At 45.8% G+C, this 23,344-nt stretch overlaps 8 protein-coding genes across 8 annotated transcripts; 3 read left to right on the forward strand and 5 right to left on the reverse strand.

The window, feature by feature from the left end:
* Positions 1-114: 114 nt before the first annotated feature.
* On the forward strand, positions 115-1,302 carry BHQ10_002691 (uncharacterized protein; the record flags this gene model as incomplete). Its single annotated transcript, XM_040874865.1, has 1 exon — positions 115-1,302. The coding sequence occupies one exon, from the start codon at positions 115-117 to the stop codon at positions 1,300-1,302; it is 1,188 nt and encodes a 395-aa protein (XP_040731196.1).
* Positions 1,303-2,693: 1,391 nt separating this feature from the next.
* On the reverse strand, positions 2,694-4,038 carry BHQ10_002692 (uncharacterized protein; the record flags this gene model as incomplete). Its single annotated transcript, XM_040874866.1, has 2 exons — positions 2,694-3,721; positions 3,792-4,038. The coding sequence occupies 2 exons, from the start codon at positions 4,036-4,038 to the stop codon at positions 2,694-2,696; spliced, it is 1,275 nt and encodes a 424-aa protein (XP_040731197.1).
* Positions 4,039-4,599: 561 nt separating this feature from the next.
* On the forward strand, positions 4,600-11,975 carry BHQ10_002693 (uncharacterized protein; the record flags this gene model as incomplete). The annotated part of the gene is made up of 6 exons (XM_040874867.1): positions 4,600-6,076; positions 6,134-7,567; positions 7,625-7,961; positions 8,085-9,748; positions 9,802-10,572; positions 10,636-11,975. The coding sequence occupies 6 exons, from the start codon at positions 4,600-4,602 to the stop codon at positions 11,973-11,975; spliced, it is 7,023 nt and encodes a 2,340-aa protein (XP_040731198.1).
* A 643-nt stretch (positions 11,976-12,618) lies between these two features.
* BHQ10_002694 (uncharacterized protein) lies at positions 12,619-13,008 on the reverse strand (the record flags this gene model as incomplete). The annotated part of the gene is made up of 1 exon (XM_040874868.1): positions 12,619-13,008. The coding sequence occupies one exon, from the start codon at positions 13,006-13,008 to the stop codon at positions 12,619-12,621; it is 390 nt and encodes a 129-aa protein (XP_040731199.1).
* Positions 13,009-13,798: 790 nt separating this feature from the next.
* On the reverse strand, positions 13,799-15,513 carry BHQ10_002695 (uncharacterized protein; the record flags this gene model as incomplete). Its single annotated transcript, XM_040874869.1, has 2 exons — positions 13,799-15,398; positions 15,452-15,513. The coding sequence occupies 2 exons, from the start codon at positions 15,511-15,513 to the stop codon at positions 13,799-13,801; spliced, it is 1,662 nt and encodes a 553-aa protein (XP_040731200.1).
* A 656-nt stretch (positions 15,514-16,169) lies between these two features.
* On the forward strand, positions 16,170-17,243 carry BHQ10_002696 (uncharacterized protein; the record flags this gene model as incomplete). The annotated part of the gene is made up of 1 exon (XM_040874870.1): positions 16,170-17,243. The coding sequence occupies one exon, from the start codon at positions 16,170-16,172 to the stop codon at positions 17,241-17,243; it is 1,074 nt and encodes a 357-aa protein (XP_040731201.1).
* A 391-nt stretch (positions 17,244-17,634) lies between these two features.
* Positions 17,635-19,479, reverse strand: BHQ10_002697 (uncharacterized protein; the record flags this gene model as incomplete). Its single annotated transcript, XM_040874871.1, has 3 exons — positions 17,635-18,675; positions 18,725-19,288; positions 19,336-19,479. 3 exons carry the CDS (start codon positions 19,477-19,479, stop codon positions 17,635-17,637), a joined length of 1,749 nt encoding a protein of 582 aa, XP_040731202.1.
* A 1,768-nt stretch (positions 19,480-21,247) lies between these two features.
* Positions 21,248-22,774, reverse strand: BHQ10_002698 (uncharacterized protein; the record flags this gene model as incomplete). Its single annotated transcript, XM_040874872.1, has 4 exons — positions 21,248-21,584; positions 21,649-22,022; positions 22,074-22,649; positions 22,721-22,774. The coding sequence occupies 4 exons, from the start codon at positions 22,772-22,774 to the stop codon at positions 21,248-21,250; spliced, it is 1,341 nt and encodes a 446-aa protein (XP_040731203.1).
* Between the last annotated feature and the right edge of the window lie 570 nt (positions 22,775-23,344).

A 23,344-nucleotide genomic window follows, 5' to 3' on the forward strand; every position in this document is an offset into this window, starting at 1 on the left:
TCTTTACCTGAAGATGTATCAAGATATGCACAATTGCTAGTGGGAGAGACATGGCATGATGCCCCTCACTACTTCGTCCGCCTCAAGTTACATGATCTGCCCAGTTATCAGAAAATGTGCGAGTATGAAAGTGTGGTTCAAATGCTACTTTCACGCGGAGCCGAAGCAGACACGCCTACCGGGCATTTTGGAACCGCGCTTTCTCTAACCGCTTATATGGGACTTTGCAACACATTCAACTCTCTGCTTCAGCAAGGTGCCAGTCTCAACGCATCGGGTGGATTCCTCCAGTCGCCTTTAGCAGCAGCAATTCTAGGAGGTCATTCGAAAATTACTAAACACATCCTAAGCTTGGGACCTGGGGGAAGGCCTGAAGCTCTGTGTTTCGCTTGCAAGAAGGGGAATCTTCCTGTTGTGAAAGCGCTTCTCGATTCTGGTGTACAGTCAGCTGCAACACCCGCCGACGGTCAGACAGCATTGCAACTTGCTCTGGCAAAATTCAATTACCTTAGCGTTTCATATCGGACACATGAAGACGTCATGACTGGTGACGAAGAGGAGATCTTGAACCTGCTTCTTGACTCCAACACCACAAAAAAGATTTCCGATCAAGATTTAATTGCTGCGACTCAAATTCAGGACGACAGCATTCGAGAGCGAGTTCTCGACATCATGATCTCACGGGCTATATCGCCCTACTTTCCAGAAGAAGGCCTTATTCAACTGCTCCACCATGATCGCTACCATGACCGCTACAATGAGCACAGTACCATAGAAAAGCTCTTGCAGGACCATAGAATTCAGGAAATACCGATTCGGGTGCTACTAGCTGCCGGAAACATAGATTCCATCAAGATGCTTGTTGCCTATGACCCCAAATATAATACCGCGCCGGCGGCTTTCGATGCCACAATGACCGAAGGAAGGTACGGACCCGAGTTGTGTATCGAGAAAGTGGTGGAATTACTTCTTTATGAGAATGAAGCTATCGACGTGTCAGAATCTGACATTCTTGCCGCTCTCAGACTAAGAAGTGGATTTTCTTTTCAAGTTGACCGATCACACATCTTGAAGATAATGTTCGAAAACAATCCGGAACTCAGGATTACCGAAGAAATGCTCAAAGCTGTGCAGACGACGCATGATCTCGATCTTCTCCTTGCTCATACCAGCCCAGAGAAAGGTTTGGTGACACCAGCTGTGATGAGCGCCGTGGCAGAAAGCTGTGCTGAAGAGGCTACTGAAATGTTACGCATGCTCCATGACTTTCAGAATACCGCAATAACGATAGCCGACTTGTAACCCAATGTAATTATTCTGATGGTGTAGTGAAATCGAGATGATCTGAAAACTAGACAACATGCGGCTATCTCAAGGCTCAATCATTTTCGTACGCCGGCAAAAATGAGAAATTTGATGATGAGAATTAGTCCCGCAGATATTTTGGGGCTTTTATTTACGGCATAAAACAACACGATTAACGATGTCATATCTACTTCAGAGTATCACGAACCCTCAAAAATTCATCGGACCGTGCTCGGTGACTGAGTGTTGGAGAGATTTTCCTCATATTTAGACTACTGTAGCCCTCCGTCTTCTGGACATCATTACTCTATCCCCTCTACGGTTTTCTTTATATTAAAGTTTACCTCATTCTCGTGTGAGAAGAAAAGGTAGCGGGAAGTGACTTCTTTACCCTAGCTTCAGTAACAAGAGTAGTAAAGCTCGGAGTAGCAAAGCTCGGAGTAGCCAACGGGGAAAATCTTACTGTCGAGGCAGTGCAAAGCTTGGGATATGCAAACGCTGATCCCCCACTATCTATTCGAAATAAGCCGCTTGAGACCTTCAGGTGTCAGAGCAAAGCCTCAAACTTATCGATGTGATCTGTAGGCTTATGATTCTAATTGGTCAGGGTATATTATGAAGCTGGGATCAAATGCCTCATTTGTGATCTATCAAATTGGTGACCAACTGTCAACATGAGATTTGCACGCACTTTGAGCCAGAATCCTTTACATTGTCCTAGATTGCTAAGGCTGCTATTGTATCAAGTATAGCAAAGACTGTCAGACTACAGCCGGCAGAGCTACAGGCTGCAAGCGCTCTACAATATCATGATCTGTATTCTTCTACTTGTTAAATTTAGATAGGTGCTATTCCTTATCTCCATTCTTTTTCACAGCCTGACTGCCACATATGACCAACCAATCCCCGAGAACTAGAGCGAGGAAAAAGGAACCATCGGTAGTGCACATTTAGAGAACTTTAATGCTAATGACATTTAGTGGTACCGACCTTTGTCTTTCTGTGGTTTTTCAGATCTAGGTAAATCTGAATCTCAATGCGAAATCTATCAGAATTCTTGAAATTTTGGTTTCACGTCTTTGAGGAATTTTCTATCGTAAAAGTGTCGATTAAATTGAGGTAGAAGTAGTAAAATTCATTAAAACAACCCCAGATCAATACCCGGATTTACTTCCAGGATTCAGTACAATGTCCCCATGAAGGGCAACGAATATTCAAGCTTAGCATTTCATTTTTGAGATATAAACCCTGTTTAAAAAAATTAATTCTTAGAATTCACCCCGATCACCTAGCAACAGCTAAGGTACAGCATTCATAATCGCATTATCAATCTTGTAGTAGGAGCTCGAAAGAGGATCTTTCTTAATAAGAACTTGCAATATTCAAGACTAAGCACCAGAATCATGATAGAGATCCCACTTGTCGGTTATTGACGACGGTAAAACACTTCCAACAACTCCACCTGGACTTCGAAGATTTAGAATGTTGGAATCCTGTTCAAATTCAACTTCGAGCTTGCCATCCTCTACGCTACGAGCAAAGGATACCACCATTTGTAGCAAAGTCGCAAACCTGAGCAAACCTGGTTTCTGAGCGTGTTCCCATTGCATCAACTCCTGACGCACATCCCGAACTCGAATGTCATTAAAGTTTCCGAAGGTGTGATATGCGAGAACAAAGTTGGGAACTTGTCTAATCCACAACCGACTCAACTCTTCCGACAGAGTGTCCACATTACTTCTCTTTATGGAGCGTGTTTTCAGGTCAAAAACTGCACATTGTGGGATATAGCAGCCGCCTTTTGAGATTTCGAGCGTAGTCGATTTCGTGGCCGTTGTGATCGGTAGCATAGTGGAGACTGTGACCGCTTCAATAGATGATAAGAGGTCGTTTGCGTCAATATCGTTCGTGCCAGCAGTGTGCTCTGGATCTGTCCTTAAGCCATCGGGAATCATGTTAGGCAGGAACCCATCGGCTTCGAAACGGACCAAACAACTCATGCCGGCGAAGTCATAAGTAATCAGACGTTGATGAGATTCAGATCCCCTGGTGCTTTTGCTCCACGTTGTGTACGCCTCTGGAAAAGCGTGGCCGTATCCTCGGACATCGGGGATGGTTTCCGTGGGAGAATTCTCTCTTCGGATGAAAAAGACTGTGTTTCCGACTACCTCAATCAGCATTCTGAATGGACGACCCTGGCCGCGGGCAAAGTGAAGCAGATTGCCAAGTGTACTGCCACATCCGATGATGTCCAACGATTCTAGCGAAAACTCAGGCTTGTCCATCATTATTGCTCGGATCATTGGCTCCAACGGGTATAGGGGGTATCGTGCCGCATTTTTGTCTCGATAGTAAAGGCCGGAGTCGCCTCGGAGCTGAACGGGCTTAGATAAGGGAGTCCATGCTGGAGGTTCGCCTGGAGGTATATATCATTAGCTGCTGGTGACGTGTGACTATTGGGCCTAGGATAGGATTGGAATTCTCACCTGGGACCATGATCTGAGGACTGTTTCCGTTGATCCAATTGTAGGATGTCAAATACTGAGTATTGGTAATGCGAGCGTAGTTATCAGTTTCGGTCTTGCCACTTTCTAGATCCTCTAGTTGGATTGTTGCAAGGATCTCTCCCAGTGGTGGAGGTGAAGTTGAACTTAGTGGGGGTTTTCCACTGCCTTTTCGATCCTTCCAGGTACCTCTGGCTGTCATCCAGCTTCTTTTCTCTCGAAAACTCATGGTTTATCAGAAAGTCGCTTTAGAAAGGGAAGAGGGGTTGTTATCAACCATAGAAAGTTGGGAATAGGTTGGACATGAACCCTTGTGAATTGTCTAACACTATATGGGAATTGAGAAGACACTGCTTCGCCATGGTCATCAGCATCCTTGTCAATTCGCTTCGCCAATTGTTTGTTGGCCGGCCCAGCCTTGCGTTTGCCTTGGGAAAATTGCTGTTCCGTAGAGGGCGTGTAAGCAGTCCGAACCAATGATTGGGATTACAACTGGTAGGTGAGATTTAACTGGCCATTGCCGCAGATGATACAGTCTGCAGATTTCTCTTTGTTTAGAAAAGTAGCATGATGTGAGCTATCTATTTTCATCCTCTCCGTTATCTCAGTCTCTCCGCTAGACTGAAAGGCTGACTTCTGTTTCAATTTCTATACTTACCATCATCGCCATCTTGATTTGTGTTTCTACCTGCTCTGCATCTCCTTCATACAGACTTCTGGATTGCATTTCCCGACAAACCTTTCTCTGTTATTAGAACATTTTCGCTACAAAATATACCTACTTAAGTCCATGACGATGTCTGCCAAGACACGATTGGATCGATTGGCAAAATACTTAGGAGCCGTTCTCCATGGAAAACAAGAACTGAGAAATCTTAGCGATTTCAAGCGATTCATAGAAGCTATTTTGAGTCAGCAAGATCCTTCTATTACTATTGAGCGACTTGTTACAAGCCCAAGTGCTCTAGGCGCACTTCAGACTGGCTTGAGATTCAACCTTACCACGGCCTTCATTAACGAGTACACGTCCAAATTCATCAACTTCCTGGACAATCCAGGCGTGAAGGCTCTCTGCAACGGGCTCTTTCTGCAACAAATTCTCCTTATAATATTGGAGCCCCGAAGTTTATGGAACGCTTTAGTGGACGCGTTTCATAGTCGAATGCTGGATGGAGATGCAACCCAAACCTTCTGTTGGTTGGTAACAGAACTCTTGTCGTTGCCAGCTTCATGTGCAGTGGATATCACAGTCGATGTTCAGACCATCATAAATGATGATTTGATGATATCATCGCCATCAGCTTCGTTGCGCAACCTGGGACATAAGATGAAGTACTTGCTCGAGATGAAGTCATCCGCGTCCGTTCTCCTCTCATCGGAACACACGGCAGGTGGTCGACACGACAACGATTTTTCTGATTTTCGCCAAGTCGCTATTCTTCCTACAGCAGGTGAAATGAGTTGCGTCGAATGTCCTTTCTATCGCCGTGTGGATGAAATCTCCCAACTTTCTGGTAATCAACGCATCGCTGCTCACGTGGACAACCAGTTCCGACTTCTACGAGAAGACATGCTCTCAGGGCTACGAGATGATATACAAGTTGCAAGGGGAGCCAAGAAAGGACGTCGATCTGCTTTACGCCTTCAGGGACTGTCATTGGCTCGTATTTCTTGTGTTTCGGCTAATCTGAGATTCCTTAACCCGTGCACTATTGGTGTCACTGCCAAGTCAGGACTAAAAAGGCTTGAGAGTCTCTCCGAACAGGAAAAGAAGACACATCTCAAACAAAACCCCGACTTTATCAGACATCATGCGTTTGGGTGCTTTCTACGAGATACGGAAATTGTCGCTTTTGCCACAATTGAACGAAGGATAGACGATCTCATCTCTACTCCCCCAATAGTCATGCTGCGAATTGCAGGGGAGGAGGCACTGAAAAAGTGCATTCTTTTTCTGAAGCTTTACGATGATGTGGAATTCCTGGTCGTTGATTCGCCCACCTTCGCATATGAGCCGATTTTGAAGTGTTTGCAGGAGAGGACCGATTTCCCGCTGACTGAAGAATTGTTTCTATACAAAAAAGACGAGCCAGTGAAAGAGTCAAGTCTGGCCCCTTGGGTTGTAATACAGGAATTGAGAGAGAAATACAGGCGTAATATTCAAAATATCCTTCAAACGTCACGCCCCATTACGTTGGACCAGTCACAACTTGACTCTTTGTTGAAAGGATTGACACAAAGACTAAGTCTCATTCAAGGACCACCAGGTATGAAACTCGTAAACATGCATATTACGGCCTTGAAACTGATCATACTATCTCCAGGTACCGGAAAATCGTTCATAGAGGCTCTACTTGCCAAGGTTCTCCATAACCAAACCAAGGACAAGATACTGGTAATGTGCTACACTAATCATGCTTTGGATCAGTTCTTGGAAGATCTGCTGGATATTGGGATTGATGGCTCTCACATCGTTCGACTAGGATCCAAGTCCACATCTCGAACGCAGCCGTTAAGCTTAAAAGAGCAAAAGATAAATTTGAATCGACCTCATACAACATGGCAAACCATAAATTCGCTCCGAAATGAAGGAGATGAACTTCGAACGAATCTGGATGAGTCATTCAAGAGATATCAGGCTATGAGTACAAAATCATCCGCAATACTGGAGTACTTGGAGTTTGAGGAGCCGGCGTATTTCGAGGCCTTCACAGTTCCTGATGATGATGATGGAATGAATGTGGTTGGAAAGGACGGAAAGGTAGTCCACAAAGACTATCTGTATCATAGATGGATCAAGGGACAATCGCCAGAGCCTTTTAGCAATATATTACCCGCACAATGCCGCGATATATGGGCAACTGAACAAAGACTTCGAGACGAAAAGGCCCAGTCCTGGAAGCGAGCTCTACTGAATGAGCAAGCTGCATCTTTGGCGGTGCAAATCAGGTTGTTTGATCAGTGCCAGGAAAAGCTATCTGGTGTTCTTGGTGAGAGAACGCGTGAAATCTTGAAGAGGAAGCAGATAATAGTATGTACGACAACGGCTGCGGCAATGTATTCTCAGGATATACAAAATGCGTCTCCTGGAATCGTATTACTTGAAGAGGCAGGCGAGATCCTTGAATCCCATGTACTGACAGCGATCTCGCCGCAAACCAAACATTTAATCATGATTGGTGATCATCTGCAACTCCGTCCGAAGGTCAACAGCTATGCCCTCAGCCTAGAAAAGGGGGATGGCTATGATCTCAACGTGTCTCTTTTCGAGAGACTCATCCAAGAAGGATACCCGCATACGACTCTGACAAAACAGCATCGAATGTGTCCCGAAATATCAAGTCTCGTTCGTTCTCTTACGTACCCTGGTCTGGAAGACGATGAGAAAACTAGAAATCGGCCAAACCCACGAGGATTGTGCGACCGGGTGATCTTTTTCAACCACTCAAATGCTGAGGAAGACTTTGCGGAGATTTCTGATCGACGAGATGAAGGAGCTAAACAGTCCAAGAAGAATATTTTTGAGGTTGAAATTGTCTTGAAGATCGTCAAATATTTAGGTCAACAAGGGTACGGAACAGACAAGCTTGTCGTCCTTACCCCGTATCTCGGCCAGTTGTCACTTCTGAGGCAGACTTTGAGCAAGCAGAATGATCCAGTGCTGAACGATCTCGACTCCCATGATCTCGTGCAAGCTGGCCTATTATCACAGGCGAGTGCCGATCATTCGAAGAGACCCCTCAAGCTCTCGACCATTGGTAAGCATATAGCCCTAAATCGCAATATGAATATGTAAAGTTGACTCCTAGAATCAGACAATTACCAAGGAGAAGAGAGCGATATTGTGATAGCGTCACTCACGCGCAGTAACAATAAAGGCGACATAGGATTCATGGCGGCTGCTGAACGATTGAACGTGCTACTTTCTCGCGCTCGAAACATCCTGATCATTGTGGGCAATTCAAATACTTTCGTCTCTAGTCGAAAAGGACGAGATACTTGGAGACCACTAATCGACCATCTTAAAGATAATGGTCATTTATATGATGGGTTGCCTGTTCGCTGTGAGCAACATCCCGACAAGACCGCAATACTCCGAACTAAGGAGGAATTCGAGACGGAAACGCCGGACGGTGGTTGTGCGGCTCCTTGGTGAGTCGCCCCTACTTTATCTTTCCCTGTTTACCTATCTTGATTATTCTACATTTCTCCGGGCAGGAATGTTCGTAATATGACCCAACTATCGATTGTTGGCTGACAGTCCTTCTTCATTAGTGGCGTCAAGTTAAGCTGCGGAATCCACGACTGCCCATCCAAGTGTCACCAAATCGTTGACCACTCCAAAATGCTTTGTACAAAGATTGTCAAGTGGAATTGTCCCCGTGGTCATACCTTGTCGGTTCGATGTTCCTCAGTCAAGGGAGCATGTCGATTCTGCAACCAGGAAGATGCCATAAAGGAGCGAAAGCACGAGCGTGATCAGAATCTCGAAGCGGAACGGCAGAGAAAACAAGCTGCATACGCTCGGGAACTCGCCGAGCTCCAGGATGAGGCTTCCCACCTGAGACGACTCAGAAGCGATGTATTAGCCAACGCGGAGCAAGACAGAGTTATAAAGCAGTACAGAGACGAAATCGAAGCACTAAAGAGTCCCGTGAAACCGGTTGAGACGATAGTCAACTCTCGATCTGTTGGGAAAATAGCTATAGTGCCAGACTCTCCTGAGCCCACAACTACTGAGAAGAATACGGAGTACATAAAGCCTTCTAGAGATGAATCTCACAAAAAAATCAAGGTCTCAGATCCAATGCCGACACAGGCACCTTCCGAAGCAAAGGCCGATTGGGATTATCAGAAGACCTATCACAACTCTCAAAGCCCAGAAATCGACCAGTTGATGAATATGGTTGGACTGGAGTCGGTGAAGACAAAATTCCTGGACATCAAACAGAAAGTCGATCTTAAAATCAGACAGAATATTGATCTGAGCAGCGAGAGGTATGGAACTGTGCTTCTAGGTAACCCCGGGACTGGCAAGACGACAGTGGCTCGGCTTTACGCGAAGTTTTTGGCGGCAGTGGGAATTATCCCGGGAAGCAAATTCATTGAGACCACTGGATCAAGACTCTCAAACGAGGGGGTCTCGCAGTGTCAGAAAACTATCGAATCACTTCTCAAACAAGGGGGAGGAGTTGTGTTTATTGATGAAGCCTACCAACTGGTGCAGGCTAACAGCTCAGGAGGTGGTCAGGTTCTTGACTTTCTTCTCGCCGAAGTCGAGAATCTGACTGGGAAAATTGTATTTATTCTCGCCGGGTATCAGCGACAAATGGAGCAATTCTTCGCTCACAATCCTGGACTTCCAAGTCGCTTCCCTCATCAGCTAAAATTTGAAGATTTCAATGACACAGAGTTGATGTTGATCCTAGAACATTGGATTGAAAAGACATACAAAAAGCAAATGAAAATTGATGGTGGACCGAGCGGCCTTTATTGTCGCATTGTTGCTCGGCGAATAGGGCGTGGACGCGGAAGTGACGGATTTGCAAACGCGAGGGCTGTCGAAAATGCCGTAACAAAGATCACTGAGCGACAAGCCAAGCGCGTTGCACGAGAAAGGCGAAACGGCTCCGCGATGGTGGACGACTTCTTCCTAGATAAGGAGGACATGATTGGCCCGGATCCTTCACAATCGCTTAACTCATCTAGGGTATGGCAGAAGCTACAAGGATTGATTGGGTTAGCCGAAGTGAAGAAGACCATTGAAGCTCTCGTGGACACAATCAAGTATAACTATCGCCGTGAATTAGCTGAACAACCTCTGGTCGAGTACAGCCTGAATAAAGTCTTTCTTGGAAACCCAGGGACCGGAAAAACCTCAGTCGCAAAGATCTACGGTCAAATCCTCGTGGATATTGGGCTTTTATCCAACGGAGAAGGTATGCAATATGAAGAACACATTAACTTTTCAATTTACTGACAAAAGTCAAAGTGATTGTGAAGAACCCATCCGATTTTGTCGGGAGTGTAATCGGAGAGTCCGAGAAGAACACAAAAGGCATTCTCGCAGCTACGTTAGGCAAAGTTTTGGTCATTGACGAAGCCTACGGGTTGTTTGCTGGCGGTACTTCTCACAGCACAGGAGCTAGGAGTGACCCATACAGAAGTGCCGTTGTGGATACAATAGTAGCTGAAGTACAGAGCACACCTGGCGATGATAGATGTGTTCTTCTCCTTGGTTACAAAGACCAAATGCAGGAAATGTTCCAGAATGTCAACCCTGGTCTCAGTCGACGTTTCCCAATAGACCAGGCCTTTGTCTTTGAAGACTTTACGCCGAAAGAGCTCGATATGATACTTGACCTGAAGTTGAGCGAACAAGGATATGAAGTTACTGATCGCGCTCGTCGTGTGGTCTTGGAAATGCTTGAGCGAGCCCGAAATCGTCCTCATTTCGGCAATGCTGGTGAGATTGATATCCTTCTGAATGCAGCTAAAATGCATCATCAGAGAAGTCTTTCTACCAAAAATCTGATGAGCTCGGTACCCAATGCTATTCTCGATGCTATTGACTTTGATGAAAATTATGACCGGGTGGAACAAAGCAATCTTAGCGTTTCAAAGATTTTTGAAGGAGTTATAGGATGCGAAAATATTGTTTCCAGGCTTGAGGGCTATCAACAAGTGGTCAGAAACCTCAAAAAACTTAACATGGACCCTCGATTACAAGTTCCTTTTAACTTTGTGTTCCGAGGACCACCAGGTAAGTGATCAGGTACCAAGATATTGTTTTGTACAATCACACTAAGACTTCAAACCTTCACAGGAACTGGTAAAACCAGTACAGCCAGGAAGATGGGTCAGGTGTACTACGATATGGGGCTTTTGAACTCCACTGAGGTAATCGAGACGTCAGCAACAGATCTCGTAGGTCAATACGTTGGGCAGACAGGACCCAAGACTCAGCTTCTCTTGGAACGTGGACTTGGAAAGGTTTTATTTATAGATGAAGCATACCGTCTTGCCGAGGGCCAATTTGCTAAGGAGGCGATGGACGAATTAGTGGACTGTATCACAAAACCTAGGTTTGCGAGAAAGCTCATCATCATCTTGGCTGGGTACGACGCCGATATAAATCGACTCATGTCCATCAATCCTGGCCTTACCAGTCGTTTTCCTGAGTCTCTTCAATTTGAGCCTTTGTCACCAGGAATGTGTTTTAAGCTACTCGAGGGGCTCTTGTCAAAACAAAAGAAAGAGCTCCTCGAACAGTCGCAAACGAAATTTGACATTACCTGTGTGCAATGCCCGGACCCCGATCTGAGCGAGAAATTGACGCAAGGCTTTGATACTCTGTCCAAGACTGCAAGCTGGGCCAATGCAAGAGATGTTGAAACACTAGCGACGTCTATTTTTAGGAAGACTATAACGACGATGCAAGATTCCAGTGCAAGTGGATTGATATTGAATAGAGACTCAGTGATTGAAGAGATCCAAAAATTGATCAGCGAGCGCCAAAGTCGTGAAAATTTTCAGTCGCAGCATCTTCTTCCCCAAGTCAACAGGAACTCTTTATTCTCGGCGCCTCTACGTACACAGAATACAAACACACCCATACTCAACTTGCAAAGTCAAAATGCCAAGTCAAATGCTGTACCCGATGCTAAGACCAATGAAGCGGTAGAATCTGGCATACCCAAACAGAACATGGCCGAGACCGATCACCGCGACGACGGTGTCACAGAGGAGGTTTGGGCGCAGCTTGAGAGGGATAAAGCCAAGGCGAACACAGAGGAAAAGACGTATTTGCGCGTGTGTCACGATGAAGAAGAGCAAAAACGAGAGATCCAGAGGCTTCAAGACCAGGAGGCCAGATCAATCCGGGAAGCAGATGAAGCTAAGAAGCGAGAAGATGAAGGGGCAAAGAAACGATACGAACAAGAACGATTACGCCACGAATTAGAACGCAGAAGGTTAGAAACTCTTGCAAGAGATCTTGAAAAGAAACGAAAAGCGTTGGCTGAAGCCCGCCGTAAGGAACAGGTGAATCAGGAAAAGCTTAGACACATGGGGGTTTGTGTTATGGGGTATCGCTGGAACAAGCAATCGGGCGGATATCGATGTGATGGTGGCAGTCACTGGGTCTCGGATGCAGAGCTCCGTTGAGCTTAGCTCTACAATGTATCAGCTAATACTAAAAGGCTCTTTATCCAGCCCGAAACTGTGTGGACGAAGGAACTGGTCTTATTGATAACTCACCCGGACATTGACAAGAAAAAGGCGGCCGGGTTGATCACGATTATCCGGAACCCAGACCAAGTTTGGGTCTAGAGAGTCGTAGTTGAGCCGATCTCGATTATATGATAAGCCGGGAGTGGATGAAATTTTTTATTTAATTCTTTTGCCAGGCAGTTTTACTACTGATCCATGTGTGTCAAATTGACAAACCTGACAATGAATCGTGCCTAGTTATATGAGACATAAGTTGGTCTAGATGCTAGTGTCGCCGAAGTAGGCTATCAGAGAACATGCTACATTAGGTGTGATGAGTAACGAACTAGCGTTCATTTTTGTATTTATGACAATAAAGATCTCTGGGTGTGGTTCCCTGCCAGGGATTATACTATCATTATGTTTCATGTTATGGTTTGAAAATCAAGCTATATGTGTATCCGGAAGAAGATCTGTAATCCGACTGTATCATCCGCAAAGAAATTGGTGGCTAAAGAAAAATGAGAAAAGAAAATAGAGACGGCTTCCAGTGGTGTTTCTATGCCTATCCTTAAATTGAATCTCGAAACTGAATGCATCATCTTAGTGAATTGCCCAATACCCATCTCATATCTTCCTCGCGATTGAGCCTGATCTTGCCATTGACGACGGGCTTGCCATCAAGGCTTGTGATGAGCATAAAACCACCAGCGGTTGTGCACGTGAAAAACTCATCAGCCTTATAGGCCATCTGAACAGGTACAAGTTCTACGCGAATCTTCAGACCATTCATTCGTGCAACGTCAATCACGCTCTTGCGAGTGATGCCCTCGAGGATACCGCGCTGAGGTGTGTACAGAACACCGTTCTTGACAAGGACGGTATTGAGGCCCGATCCTTCGGTGAGGCTAGCGTCACCATCAGTCAAGAACGGATAAGTCGCGCCTCGATCCATTGCCTCAAACAAACCTCGCGTAAGGTCACCCATTGTAAGCTCTTAACGGTGGGATCTATCGATCCAGGTGGGACTCGGCGGACGGTACGTGTGACAACTCCAGTACCACCGACGGGTTGGACTTCTGGTTCCATGACCTAGACGTAGAGTTGGATGAACATGTAGATGCGGTTGACAATATCCTTTGGATCGGTGCCACGGAGACCCTTCAAAACCGCGAGTCACGATAATTCAATAAAGGCGCCCTGAATACCGCTTTAAGCAACCATGTCAACTAGAATGCGCTTGACCTCCAGCTTGGGCAGCGGCAGTTTCAAACGCAGCATGTGGCAACTATTCTCTAATCAGTCGAGACGGTCATCGAGGCGGAAGAATCATCTGTCTCAAATAGAGGGAAAATCGCTCGTAAGATTACTGTGCATGAAACCTTGGTCAAGAATGGGAATGCATGCCTCATGGAGAGGGTACAATTCTCCCTCAACCCAAGCGAAACCTTTACATTATGCCAATTCTCCAGGTTCAACTCTCTGACAATGCCCAAATTCTAAATATAAATCCAGTTAGACCACGTCTATATCAACCAGAAAAAGAGCTAGTCCCAATAAGGTATCGTCACTAATCTACAGGTTAAAATCATTTCTTTCTAAACGAAAGCATAAGCCTTCGAATGCTGTAGATATCTTTAGGTTGGTGCGTAATAAATATGCCGCTGTTATTAAAGGGTCGGATTTATATGGTTTTACTCTCGAGATGTGAATTATAGAAGCATGGATCATCATACATACAGACTTAATCCCGGCAATAACAGCTGTTTAGGCAGACTTCAGACTTTGCTATGCTCGACGTGAAGATTCATGTCGCAAGTTAGACTTTGGTTCTGGCTGTATCCCTGCTCAGCGTCGCCCTTTGAATCCGAATCAAGCATGCCGGCGGTCATTTCTCCATGCAACCTGGCAAAATTTTTTTCAGCCTCCCAGTTCCAGATACTATCTGAGGCAAAAAGCAGGTCTATCTCCTCCAGTGTGCGTTGGTTGGTCTCTGGATAAAATGCCCAGACCATGGGAATCGTGATAGCATTACAGGCAGCAAAGATATAAAGAGTCTTTTCGCCAAGCTGCTGGAACATAATAGGGCAAAGAAGGGTGAGCCAGCCGTTACCGATTGACCAGCCAACGACGCCCCAAGCGTTACCTTTAGCACGGATTTCGAGAGGAAAGATTTCAGCTGGGTACAGCCATGGAACGGTCAACCATGTCGCGCCGAAAACGAAGGTAAAGATGAAAACCATGGAAACTGCGGCATTCCCATATTGCGTAGCCTTGGTAAAATCCGCTTCCTTGGTGGCTTCCTGACCTAGGTAGGAGAACGCACCGGCGAGTGCCATTGCAATACCCTGCCCTACTGAGCCCCAATAACAGGTCCAGCGGCGTCCAATCTTGTCGAGAGTGAAGACGCATATGAGAGTCGAAAACATATAGAAGATATTGTTTAGACCGGAGATCCACTGGCGCTTTTCGGGGCCAATTCCAGCAATGCCGAATATGGTTGGAGCATAGATGGTTACACCAGCAATGCCAACCCATTCCTGCATTATTTGAAGCCAGATAACGAGTTGAACACGTCTACGGGTGTGGAGCTTGCCGGAACCAATACCGAGCAACATGTGAAAATAGGTCTGTCTACGGAAGTTTGCACGCTCCAACTCGCAAGACGCAACAATTTCTTGGAACTCGGCCTCAGCCACCTCACACTCTTCTCCCGTGTTTCCACGAAGCCTACCCAGGATGTACCGGGCTTCTTCATTTCTTCCCATCTTGACAAGCCAACGAGGCGATTCTGGAAAGAACGAGATTCCAGCCATGAGACCAAGCAGCATCGGAATCTGGAAAGCAATCGGAAAGCGCCAGATGAAGGAGGATGTGCCGTCGCCATAGAATGAGCAACCGTACTCGATCCAATAGGCAATGACCACACCGCAGATATTGAGTGTAAACTCGATCGCGATGTACTGGCCCCGGGATTTATGCTCAGCCGTCTCAGTGGCCCAAACTGGAACAATTGCGTTAAGAATGCCCGTTCCCCAACCATTGACCAGACGGGCACATATCATCCATTTGTGGTTCATTGCAGATGTTTGCAACGATGCGCCTATAACAGCGACCAGAGCACCAATGAATATGGTTTTGATACGTCCGAAACGATCCCCAATCGAGCCGCCGACCAAACAACCAACGAATGTTCCTAAATAGTAAACCGAGACGATCCCTCCCTGAAGAAGGGAGTTAGTCACAACAACACCACCGTCAGGACCTCGATGGCCAAAGCCCATAAGAGTGTAGTAATCGTAGGCAGTATTGACTCCACCCATCATTCCTTGGTCATAGCCGAAGAAGAGGATGGAGAGGCCAGCCATGCAGTTGATCCTGCGAACGCGTGTCAGCTACTTGCAATATAATAAGGAGTAATATCTACATACACTATGAGCAAGCTTCGTTTCTCAAAGCGGTGGACCACATTGGACGTATTGATTTTGTCCATAGTGGGCGGCGAATAAGTGGTGATAGGGCAAGCTCTTCTTGGAGGAGGTATTGTAGGCTGGAAAATTTACCTTGTAGATTGTTGAAATGTTTGGATTTGCGAAGAAAAGAAGGTCCTATATATGCGAGTATCATTTTTTCTCCATCTTAGGAAGAATCCCCCCTTGTTTTGCGGGGACAAACTTCTGGGGAGTGTGGACACTGTGGAGTATTTTTACCAGCGATTTTAATTGGTCGCGGCTGTTCGGCCGACACCAGGCGACCCGTCTCCGCGGGTATTCGGAGGAGCAATGTAAAGCGTCGCAGTATAGTAGTTAGGGCTATCAGTGCAGTTGATCCATTCTGTGGCCGGGAACTCAGACAGTGTAGGAACTCCGACTTGCCCCAACCACTGAGGATTCTTGTAGTTGAGTGAGGAGCTGGATAGCCGGAAACATCGGCACGCTTTTTGTCTACTGGAACTTCTTTGTGAGTATGTAGTCTTCAAAATTTGAACTTATAGTACTGTCAGTTGCACCAAACGTCTTCAGCCTGGATTTTAAGGTCATATATTATGAACCAATTGAATTGAATCACCGTCAATCCCTCCAACACGCGCAATATGCTTGCAAATAAAGAAAGCAAAGTACAAGGTGCCACTCGTCTAATTTGTAACGAATGCTAATTTACAATCAGAATATATCTTTCGTCCTGAGGGGCATCAACGATGTTGCGTTCGAAAACAGGCCTATGCCCAAGATCGATGATCCCTATGACGTACTTCTCCAAGTTGAAATGACCGGCATCTGTGGCTCAGACGTCCACTACTGGTCGAATGGACGTATAGGGCCGTTCGTAGTAGAAGAGCCAATGGTTCTGGGGCACGAATCAGCCGGAATAGTGGTGGAAGTGGGCGCTAAGGTACGATCGTTAAAAGTCGGCGACAGAGTTGCAATGGAACCAGGTATTTCATGCAGACGCTGCACGCGATGCAAAGAGGGGAATTATAACTTGTGTGCTGAGATGGCGTTTGCTGCAACTCCTCCCTACAATGGAACATTGGCGCAATACTACGTCTTGCCAGAAGACATGTGCTACAAGCTCCCGGAGAATGTATCTCTAGAGGAAGGAGCGATGCTTGAACCACTCTCAGTAGCTGTCCATATCGTGCGACAAACAAACATCAAGCATAGTGACAGCGTCGTTGTCTTTGGAGCTGGCCCCGTGGGACTTCTTTGCTGCGCTGTAGCGAAGGCGCACGGCGCATCAAAAATCATTGCTGTGGACATCCAAAAGTCTCGCCTCGAGTTCGCGAAGAGCTTTGCAGCCACATCTACCTTCGAACCAGGCTCGGGATCAGCACAAGAAAAGGCGCAACAACTCATCCAGGAGAACGATCTAGGGTCCGGAGCTGATATCGCCATCGATGCCAGTGGTGCTGCGCCTGCGATTCAGATGGCAATTCATGTACTGAGGCACGGCGGGTCGTATGTACAAGGAGGTATGGGCTCTGATGAGATTGCTTTCCCAATCGTAGCTGCCTGCACCAAAGAAATCACCTTTCGTGGGTCTTTCAGATACAGCTCAGGAGACTACGAAAGTGCGTTGCATATGGTTGCGGGGGGAAGAGTCAATGTCAAAGAGTTGATCACTGGCTCGTTCGCGTTTGAGGAAGCAGAGCAAGCTTTTCAATATGTGAAGGATGGTAAAGGAATCAAGGTATTGATTGAGGGCGCCCATTTTTTCCATTAGATATCTTTTGAAGACCTTAAATTCAATGTCTTGTATGTATTCATTTGCGATGTTCCTCTGTTAGCTACCTTCTACACAATTACTCCATAATCTTTCCACGGAAAATGTTAGCTATAGGTTTCTTGTTTGAAGTCAAGACTCTGTCAATACTCCAAACTAACAATCTAGAATATCCACTACAATCAATTAGACTGGAGCTACTATTATTTGTGCTACTTCAAGATCACAACGAAAGTTTGGCATACATGCGCCAAGTTGGACTGTTATTAATCGCTGGGATTAGATACTGCTTTAATTGACTTGAGATGTAGATCGAGCACTTGAGTACATATCATGCGATGGAATATTGATTACTTTTTATTCTAACACGTCAGACGTCGTACATAGCCTGTCATAGGGCATCGTTGAGAATACTATCGACCATCATTCTAAAAGCTCTCTGCCTATCACACTGTTCATGAAACACCTTATATTTCACCTCTAGTAAGTCCTTGACCCCTGGTGTCTGCGTTGGCTTGATGACCCGTCCAGGCTTGCTCATCCTTTTCATAATCGACCATAGCATTTCCGTCTTCCCAGTATTGTCCGCCGTTGCGGCTTTAGCGCCTAAAATTGCGGCACCATGGCAGACCGCTGCATGAGAATATTGGGGAATAACGACGGGCATTTTGCAAGCCGTTGCAATGAGTGACATTAGAATATTGTTCTTACACTGAGAGCCGGACATAAAAATAGAGCGAATATCGTGGCCAGACTCATTCATCTTGGCCACAATATGGGATGTCTGAAGTGCAATGAACTCCATTGTTCCATAATAGTATAGTGCGAGGTTTTCAAGGCTGACATCTGCGGATAAGCCTACAATCGATCCAGACATATCGGAGTCAGCAATTGGTGACCGATTGCCCCATAGATCGCCATAGAAGAAGAGGTATCGACCCAGATATGCGATAGACGGCGCAGAAGTAGTCTCTTTCATGCCCGCGAGATGAGTGTTGAGAAAATCGTATATGTCCATGTTAGTAGAATTTGCTTGGAAGATAGCCTGCTTATAAGCTGGATGAGTTTCGAGTACATGTTTGAGCAGTTGCCCAGTCGCGGATTGGCCTCCTTCTGCCATCCAGTAACCTGGGATGAGACAATCTCGGTAGGGGCCCCATATACCATCAACAAATACTGGTTTAGGAGACATCAAAAGATGACAGGTTGACGTTCCAGCAACAGCAGCAAGACGGGAGAAAGACTGTGATAAGCATATATCAAGATCGTCTTCGGCGAGATCGTTAACCTTCGCACCTACAGTGCCAATCCAGCCGGCGTATGCATCGATAACTCCACTCCCGATGGGAATTCCCGCCGGGAGATGGAGTTCTTGGGCAGCGCGTTGGCAAAGATGGCCTGCGAGATCACCCGCGGACAGATACTCGCCATTCTTGCTGAGTTAGCACGAGAAGTAGGCAACTAAACACTTGTAAACTTACGATTTTGTGAACGCCTCCAAGGCGCTTAAAATTATCATCAGTAAGATCTTCAAGACCGATATCTTTCAGGAAATCTTCTTGCCACCCTACGGTGCTTCCATCAACGCCCAAAGGTACAAAGCCCTGCTTGCATACAACACTACAGAAGCTTCGTTTCTCATTGCCGGTGGCAAGATGCTCCAAAGCGTCTGTAAGATCGTAGAATTTGCAACGATTAAATAACTCCTTCGGCATGTGGTTTTTTAACCATAACAATTTTGGAATCTCCATCTCGATGGACATTTTGCCTCCCACATATTTGAGCAGATTATGCCCTGTGGAATTAATCTTCCTGACCTCCTCCTCCGCTCTATGGTCGAGCCACAGGATCACATTGTGACTATTATTTTCGAAGTTCGGTCCGGTGACAGAGATAGGTTCATCACTGTCGTGGGCGAACACTGCTAGAGAACAGGTAGCGTCGAATCCAATGCCTCGTATCAAGTGTACATCAATGCGGCTTTCTGCGACAGCTTGCTTAACTGCTTTACAGATGCAAAGCCAAATGTTGTCAGTGGATTGTTCCTGGGCTTGTTCAGCTCATACACATTATCGTTATGCTTTCGACATACATAGTATCCAGGTTTTGGCTGCCATGTCCTAATTTCTTCCGCAGCAAGGCCAACAATGTCACCGGTGTCATCAATGATGCATGCTCTCGCACTCCCTGTGCCGACATCGATTCCAATATAGTAGTCACTTGAGAGGGGGACCATTTCCGCAAATCCGCGAGTGCTTCGAATATTTGCAATAAATTGAAGACATCAAGATCCCGAGCACAGTTATAAATAGAGGTCTAAAGAATGGTCAGGTAGTCAAAGAAATCTGAGAGACGGTAATCGAACGCAAAATAGTCACAGCTACAATGTGTGACACAAGTACTAAGGCGCATCTGATTGGACGCGGGTATTCGGATAGAGCAGCTAGGACCGTACGACGGCTTATGCCCCTTTGTCCATGTACTATGAAAAAGCCCGGAAGGATCGAACGACAAGACAAAGGATAAAATTGAATCGAGGTGAGCAGCGACTGAAATTAAGCTCTAGTGTCTAGTCAAGATTAGCTATGGTATATGAGCCAGCTAAAACAAAAAAGGTCTCCGAATACATACTACATCCTCTCTCCCAGTTGAGACCCATCACTGCGTCACTTATGATGCATATTCTCTCTGTGAAGGAAAAGAAGGTGAGATGACGAGTCCTGATTCAAAAATGTGGTGTCAACTCGACAAGTTGCTTGCTGTATATGCAACTCAAGAGAACAGAATTGAGCGCCAGTTATTTAAACAAAAATGTTAAGGCAATGAACATCAAAAAAAAGTTCGAGAGGAGGCCCTAAAAAGACTTTTAATACGCGGGGACACATATTTAAGTCAAAGGAGAAGAGAAGACACGGCGCGAGTAGCGCAAACTGCGATGGAAAATAAACGTGAAAAAGTGTCATCTGAGACTGCATTGTAGTCTTAAATTAGCTTCTATCATTTGATTTCTGATATGTTGTTGTTGGCAGGTGTAAAATGCAAGTATTTCATAAGTTTATGCAAGTTAAGTGTGGCAATGCAAACATAACTATCAGGCCCGTCTAGAGCACCCGAAACAAAGGACTGTTGATCGTGTCGTTGCAATGAAATGACCATCTGCTGGTGCATTGCTTTGAACATAGATCTAATGAAAAACGTCTTCTCTAGCTCATACGAAGACGGAGAAACCTTCACCTCTGGTCCCCAGCGCGAGAACTAGCATTACTCCCGGATGTAATTAACAAAATCTTGGGAGTTGTGACATTGAGACTGCTTCAGTGCTACTTCAGCGGTCCACTCGCACCCGCACGCATACTGTGCCCCCAAAAATGCACAATTTATCACGCTATTTGACTGACCCCTCGTGGAGGGGGATGGTGACAATCGATAATTCCATCGACTTGAATTCCAGTACAGGCAATGCTCACAAATTATAAAACATTTGACGGTGTCAGAGTACTGACAGGAGGCCCAGTTCTTGCATAATGCTTTCCAATATGAGCCGTGAGGCCCCGAGATCTGGTGCTTCCTTTTCCCAGTAGCGCAATGTTCCCAACGTTAACTGCAATGTTTCTTTCAATGGTACCTCCTGAATCTCGGCAAGCCCAGCTTTTTGCGCTGCCAAAAGTAGCAGGGCAGACGAGAAACTCTGCCTGACCATAAGCCATGTTCCATGGTGCCTGTATTTAATGCTCCAATGTTGTATCAATCTCGAACAAGTAGCGATATGCTCTTGCACGAAGATACTGAGAGCTTCATGCTCTGATTCTGAAAGTTCTTGGTGAACTATGAGAGCTAGAAAAGGGCGATATATGCGTTCTTTAATCTCCAGACCTCGAGCCTGTAAATGGTATGCGAGTTCATCTTCAGCAGAGAAGTCGGTATCGAAAGAAATTACACTGGGTAGTGTCCGCTGCCTGATGCCCCGTTAGTAAGGATTATTAAGTTCACGCTTACTCGTTATGCTACCATTGACTTAGTTGTCGCTCCAGCTCTCTGGCAGTCTGGATGAGTTTTGGGAGAGAAGCCGTGGACCATGTGATCTCGTATTTGTTGTAGAATGTATCGACTACTCGCTGTAGTATCCGACGGGCTGCGATATCTGCCAAATAGTAATACCATCCCTTTTCAAATTCTTGTTGAACATCAGTCGACAGCAGAGATGCAGACTCGACATCGATAACGGATGGAGTTTCATAGAGCTGTTCGACGGCCACGGCCACTGGTGGCGTGGGAAAAGAATTCGTGTAGTTGAGCCCGGTCAAACCTGACGAAGGAAATCGAAGCTCCACTGATATTTCACTATCGAAAAGGTCAACAAATCTTATAACTAGCAAATAATCGTTTGGAGACAAATATCGCGTACTGTTCCGATTTCAAGCAGGACCAGTACAGCCGGCTTGCATGAGCTTTAGCTAATTGGCCTTCTATGATATAGTACTCTGGCTTCATCCATGTCAGTGTCTGGAAACTTACGCATGCTCTGTTGAAAGAAATGGATGCCTGAAGAGGTCGTAAAGAATACATTTCATAGACGCCTGTGAGAAAATAGCATTCTGTTGCCAGAATTGTGTTTGTCAGAATACCCATGCGCTTTCGTGAGGCGGTATAGTACGATTCAGCCGTGTAATATGCAGGTGTGTTCAGAAGGCTGTCCTCGGCTTCCTCAAAGTTTTCAGCACCCACAAGTGGTTGGCGCGCGAATGAAGAGGAGATAGTCGCAAGAGCACATGCGATCAGCTGTAATGCATCTTAGCTCAATTAGGAGCGGTTGAAAGGTCATGTACGAACCACAAGACAACTGGAAGCCTCCCAGTCAAATCCATTTTTGACCACAGATCTGGCCATATTTCTCAAATACTTTGGATCAAAAATTGGGTTCTTAGTATGGACATTGCGAAGGAATATTTCGACAAGTTGCATGACATCTTCCTCGCGAACACCTCGACCAATGTTGGAACTGTGACGTGGGTCTTCATATTCATTTCGCAAAGAATCGTCTGTAACCCTTGGTGAAGGTGCTACTCCATTTGAGATATCGGAGATCAACGTAGGGTCAAAAATCAGGGCCTCAATCTGGCGACGATCGTGTTTCCCACCGAGTATTGGCCATTCGAGAATATCTTCGCTGGAGCCGAAATATATATCCGACCGCATTCGACATCCTAGAGTAGTGAGTGATACCGCATCTTCGAGACTGGCTGGATTGGACACATCTTGCAAGTTTTCTCGGCGATCTAATAAGGGAGACAAAGAGCGTCTTAGTCCCCCGTTATGATTTCCAGGCTCGAGTTTACTCCGATCTGCTCCCCGGTCCAGCCTATCCAGCTCAACCAGTGTAGTCAGGTAATCGAGACGCTCTAGTATCTGACTTGCAGCGTCGGAGCTTGGGACTATATCAGCTCGGAATGGCCAGCTTCAGTACGGCAGCAACTTACGACGCGCAGTTTGACGGATCCTGATAAATACAATGTGCGTCCAATTCGCGGCATTTCGAGCAACTTGGCCGCTTATTATCGCATTTGGTCTTTCTTGTGCGACATAATTGACAGGCTGTGACAGATCTCTTGCGGGGGAACGACGATCGTAAAGACGATTGATATGCTAATGGGGGGACCTTCCTTTTCATGGCCCGACCTTCAATGTCTGAAGCAGACTTCGTCTTATCTGGCTCATGGAGATCCATGTAGGGATTTGCGTCTACAGAATGGTTGTATAACGCGTGATATGAGAAAATTTTGTGGAGTAATGCGTTCTCTTGCCGTGACCTGGCGTTGAACTCTTTGGGCGGTATTGCTTAGTCATCAGGTAATTAACGTAAGTTAACGTAATCGTAAACCACCCGCCCTTGTAAGCAACCTGCCCAGTGCCCACCCCCACACCCCATACAAAATAGCCATTCTTGAATCCTTATATGTCAACAAAATTATGTATAAATAGTGGCTAAAACTCTATCATATAGAATAGAAGACTATTATTAATGATACGTCATATTAATTATAGAATAAAAACGAGACCTAGGTAAGATTTATAAATTTTATAGAATAGTAATATGTTTTTGT

Source organism: Talaromyces amestolkiae, assembly GCF_001896365.1.
Source record: "Talaromyces amestolkiae strain CIB chromosome Unknown scaffold4.1, whole genome shotgun sequence".
Classification (NCBI taxonomy): Eukaryota; Fungi; Ascomycota; class Eurotiomycetes; order Eurotiales; family Trichocomaceae; genus Talaromyces; species Talaromyces amestolkiae.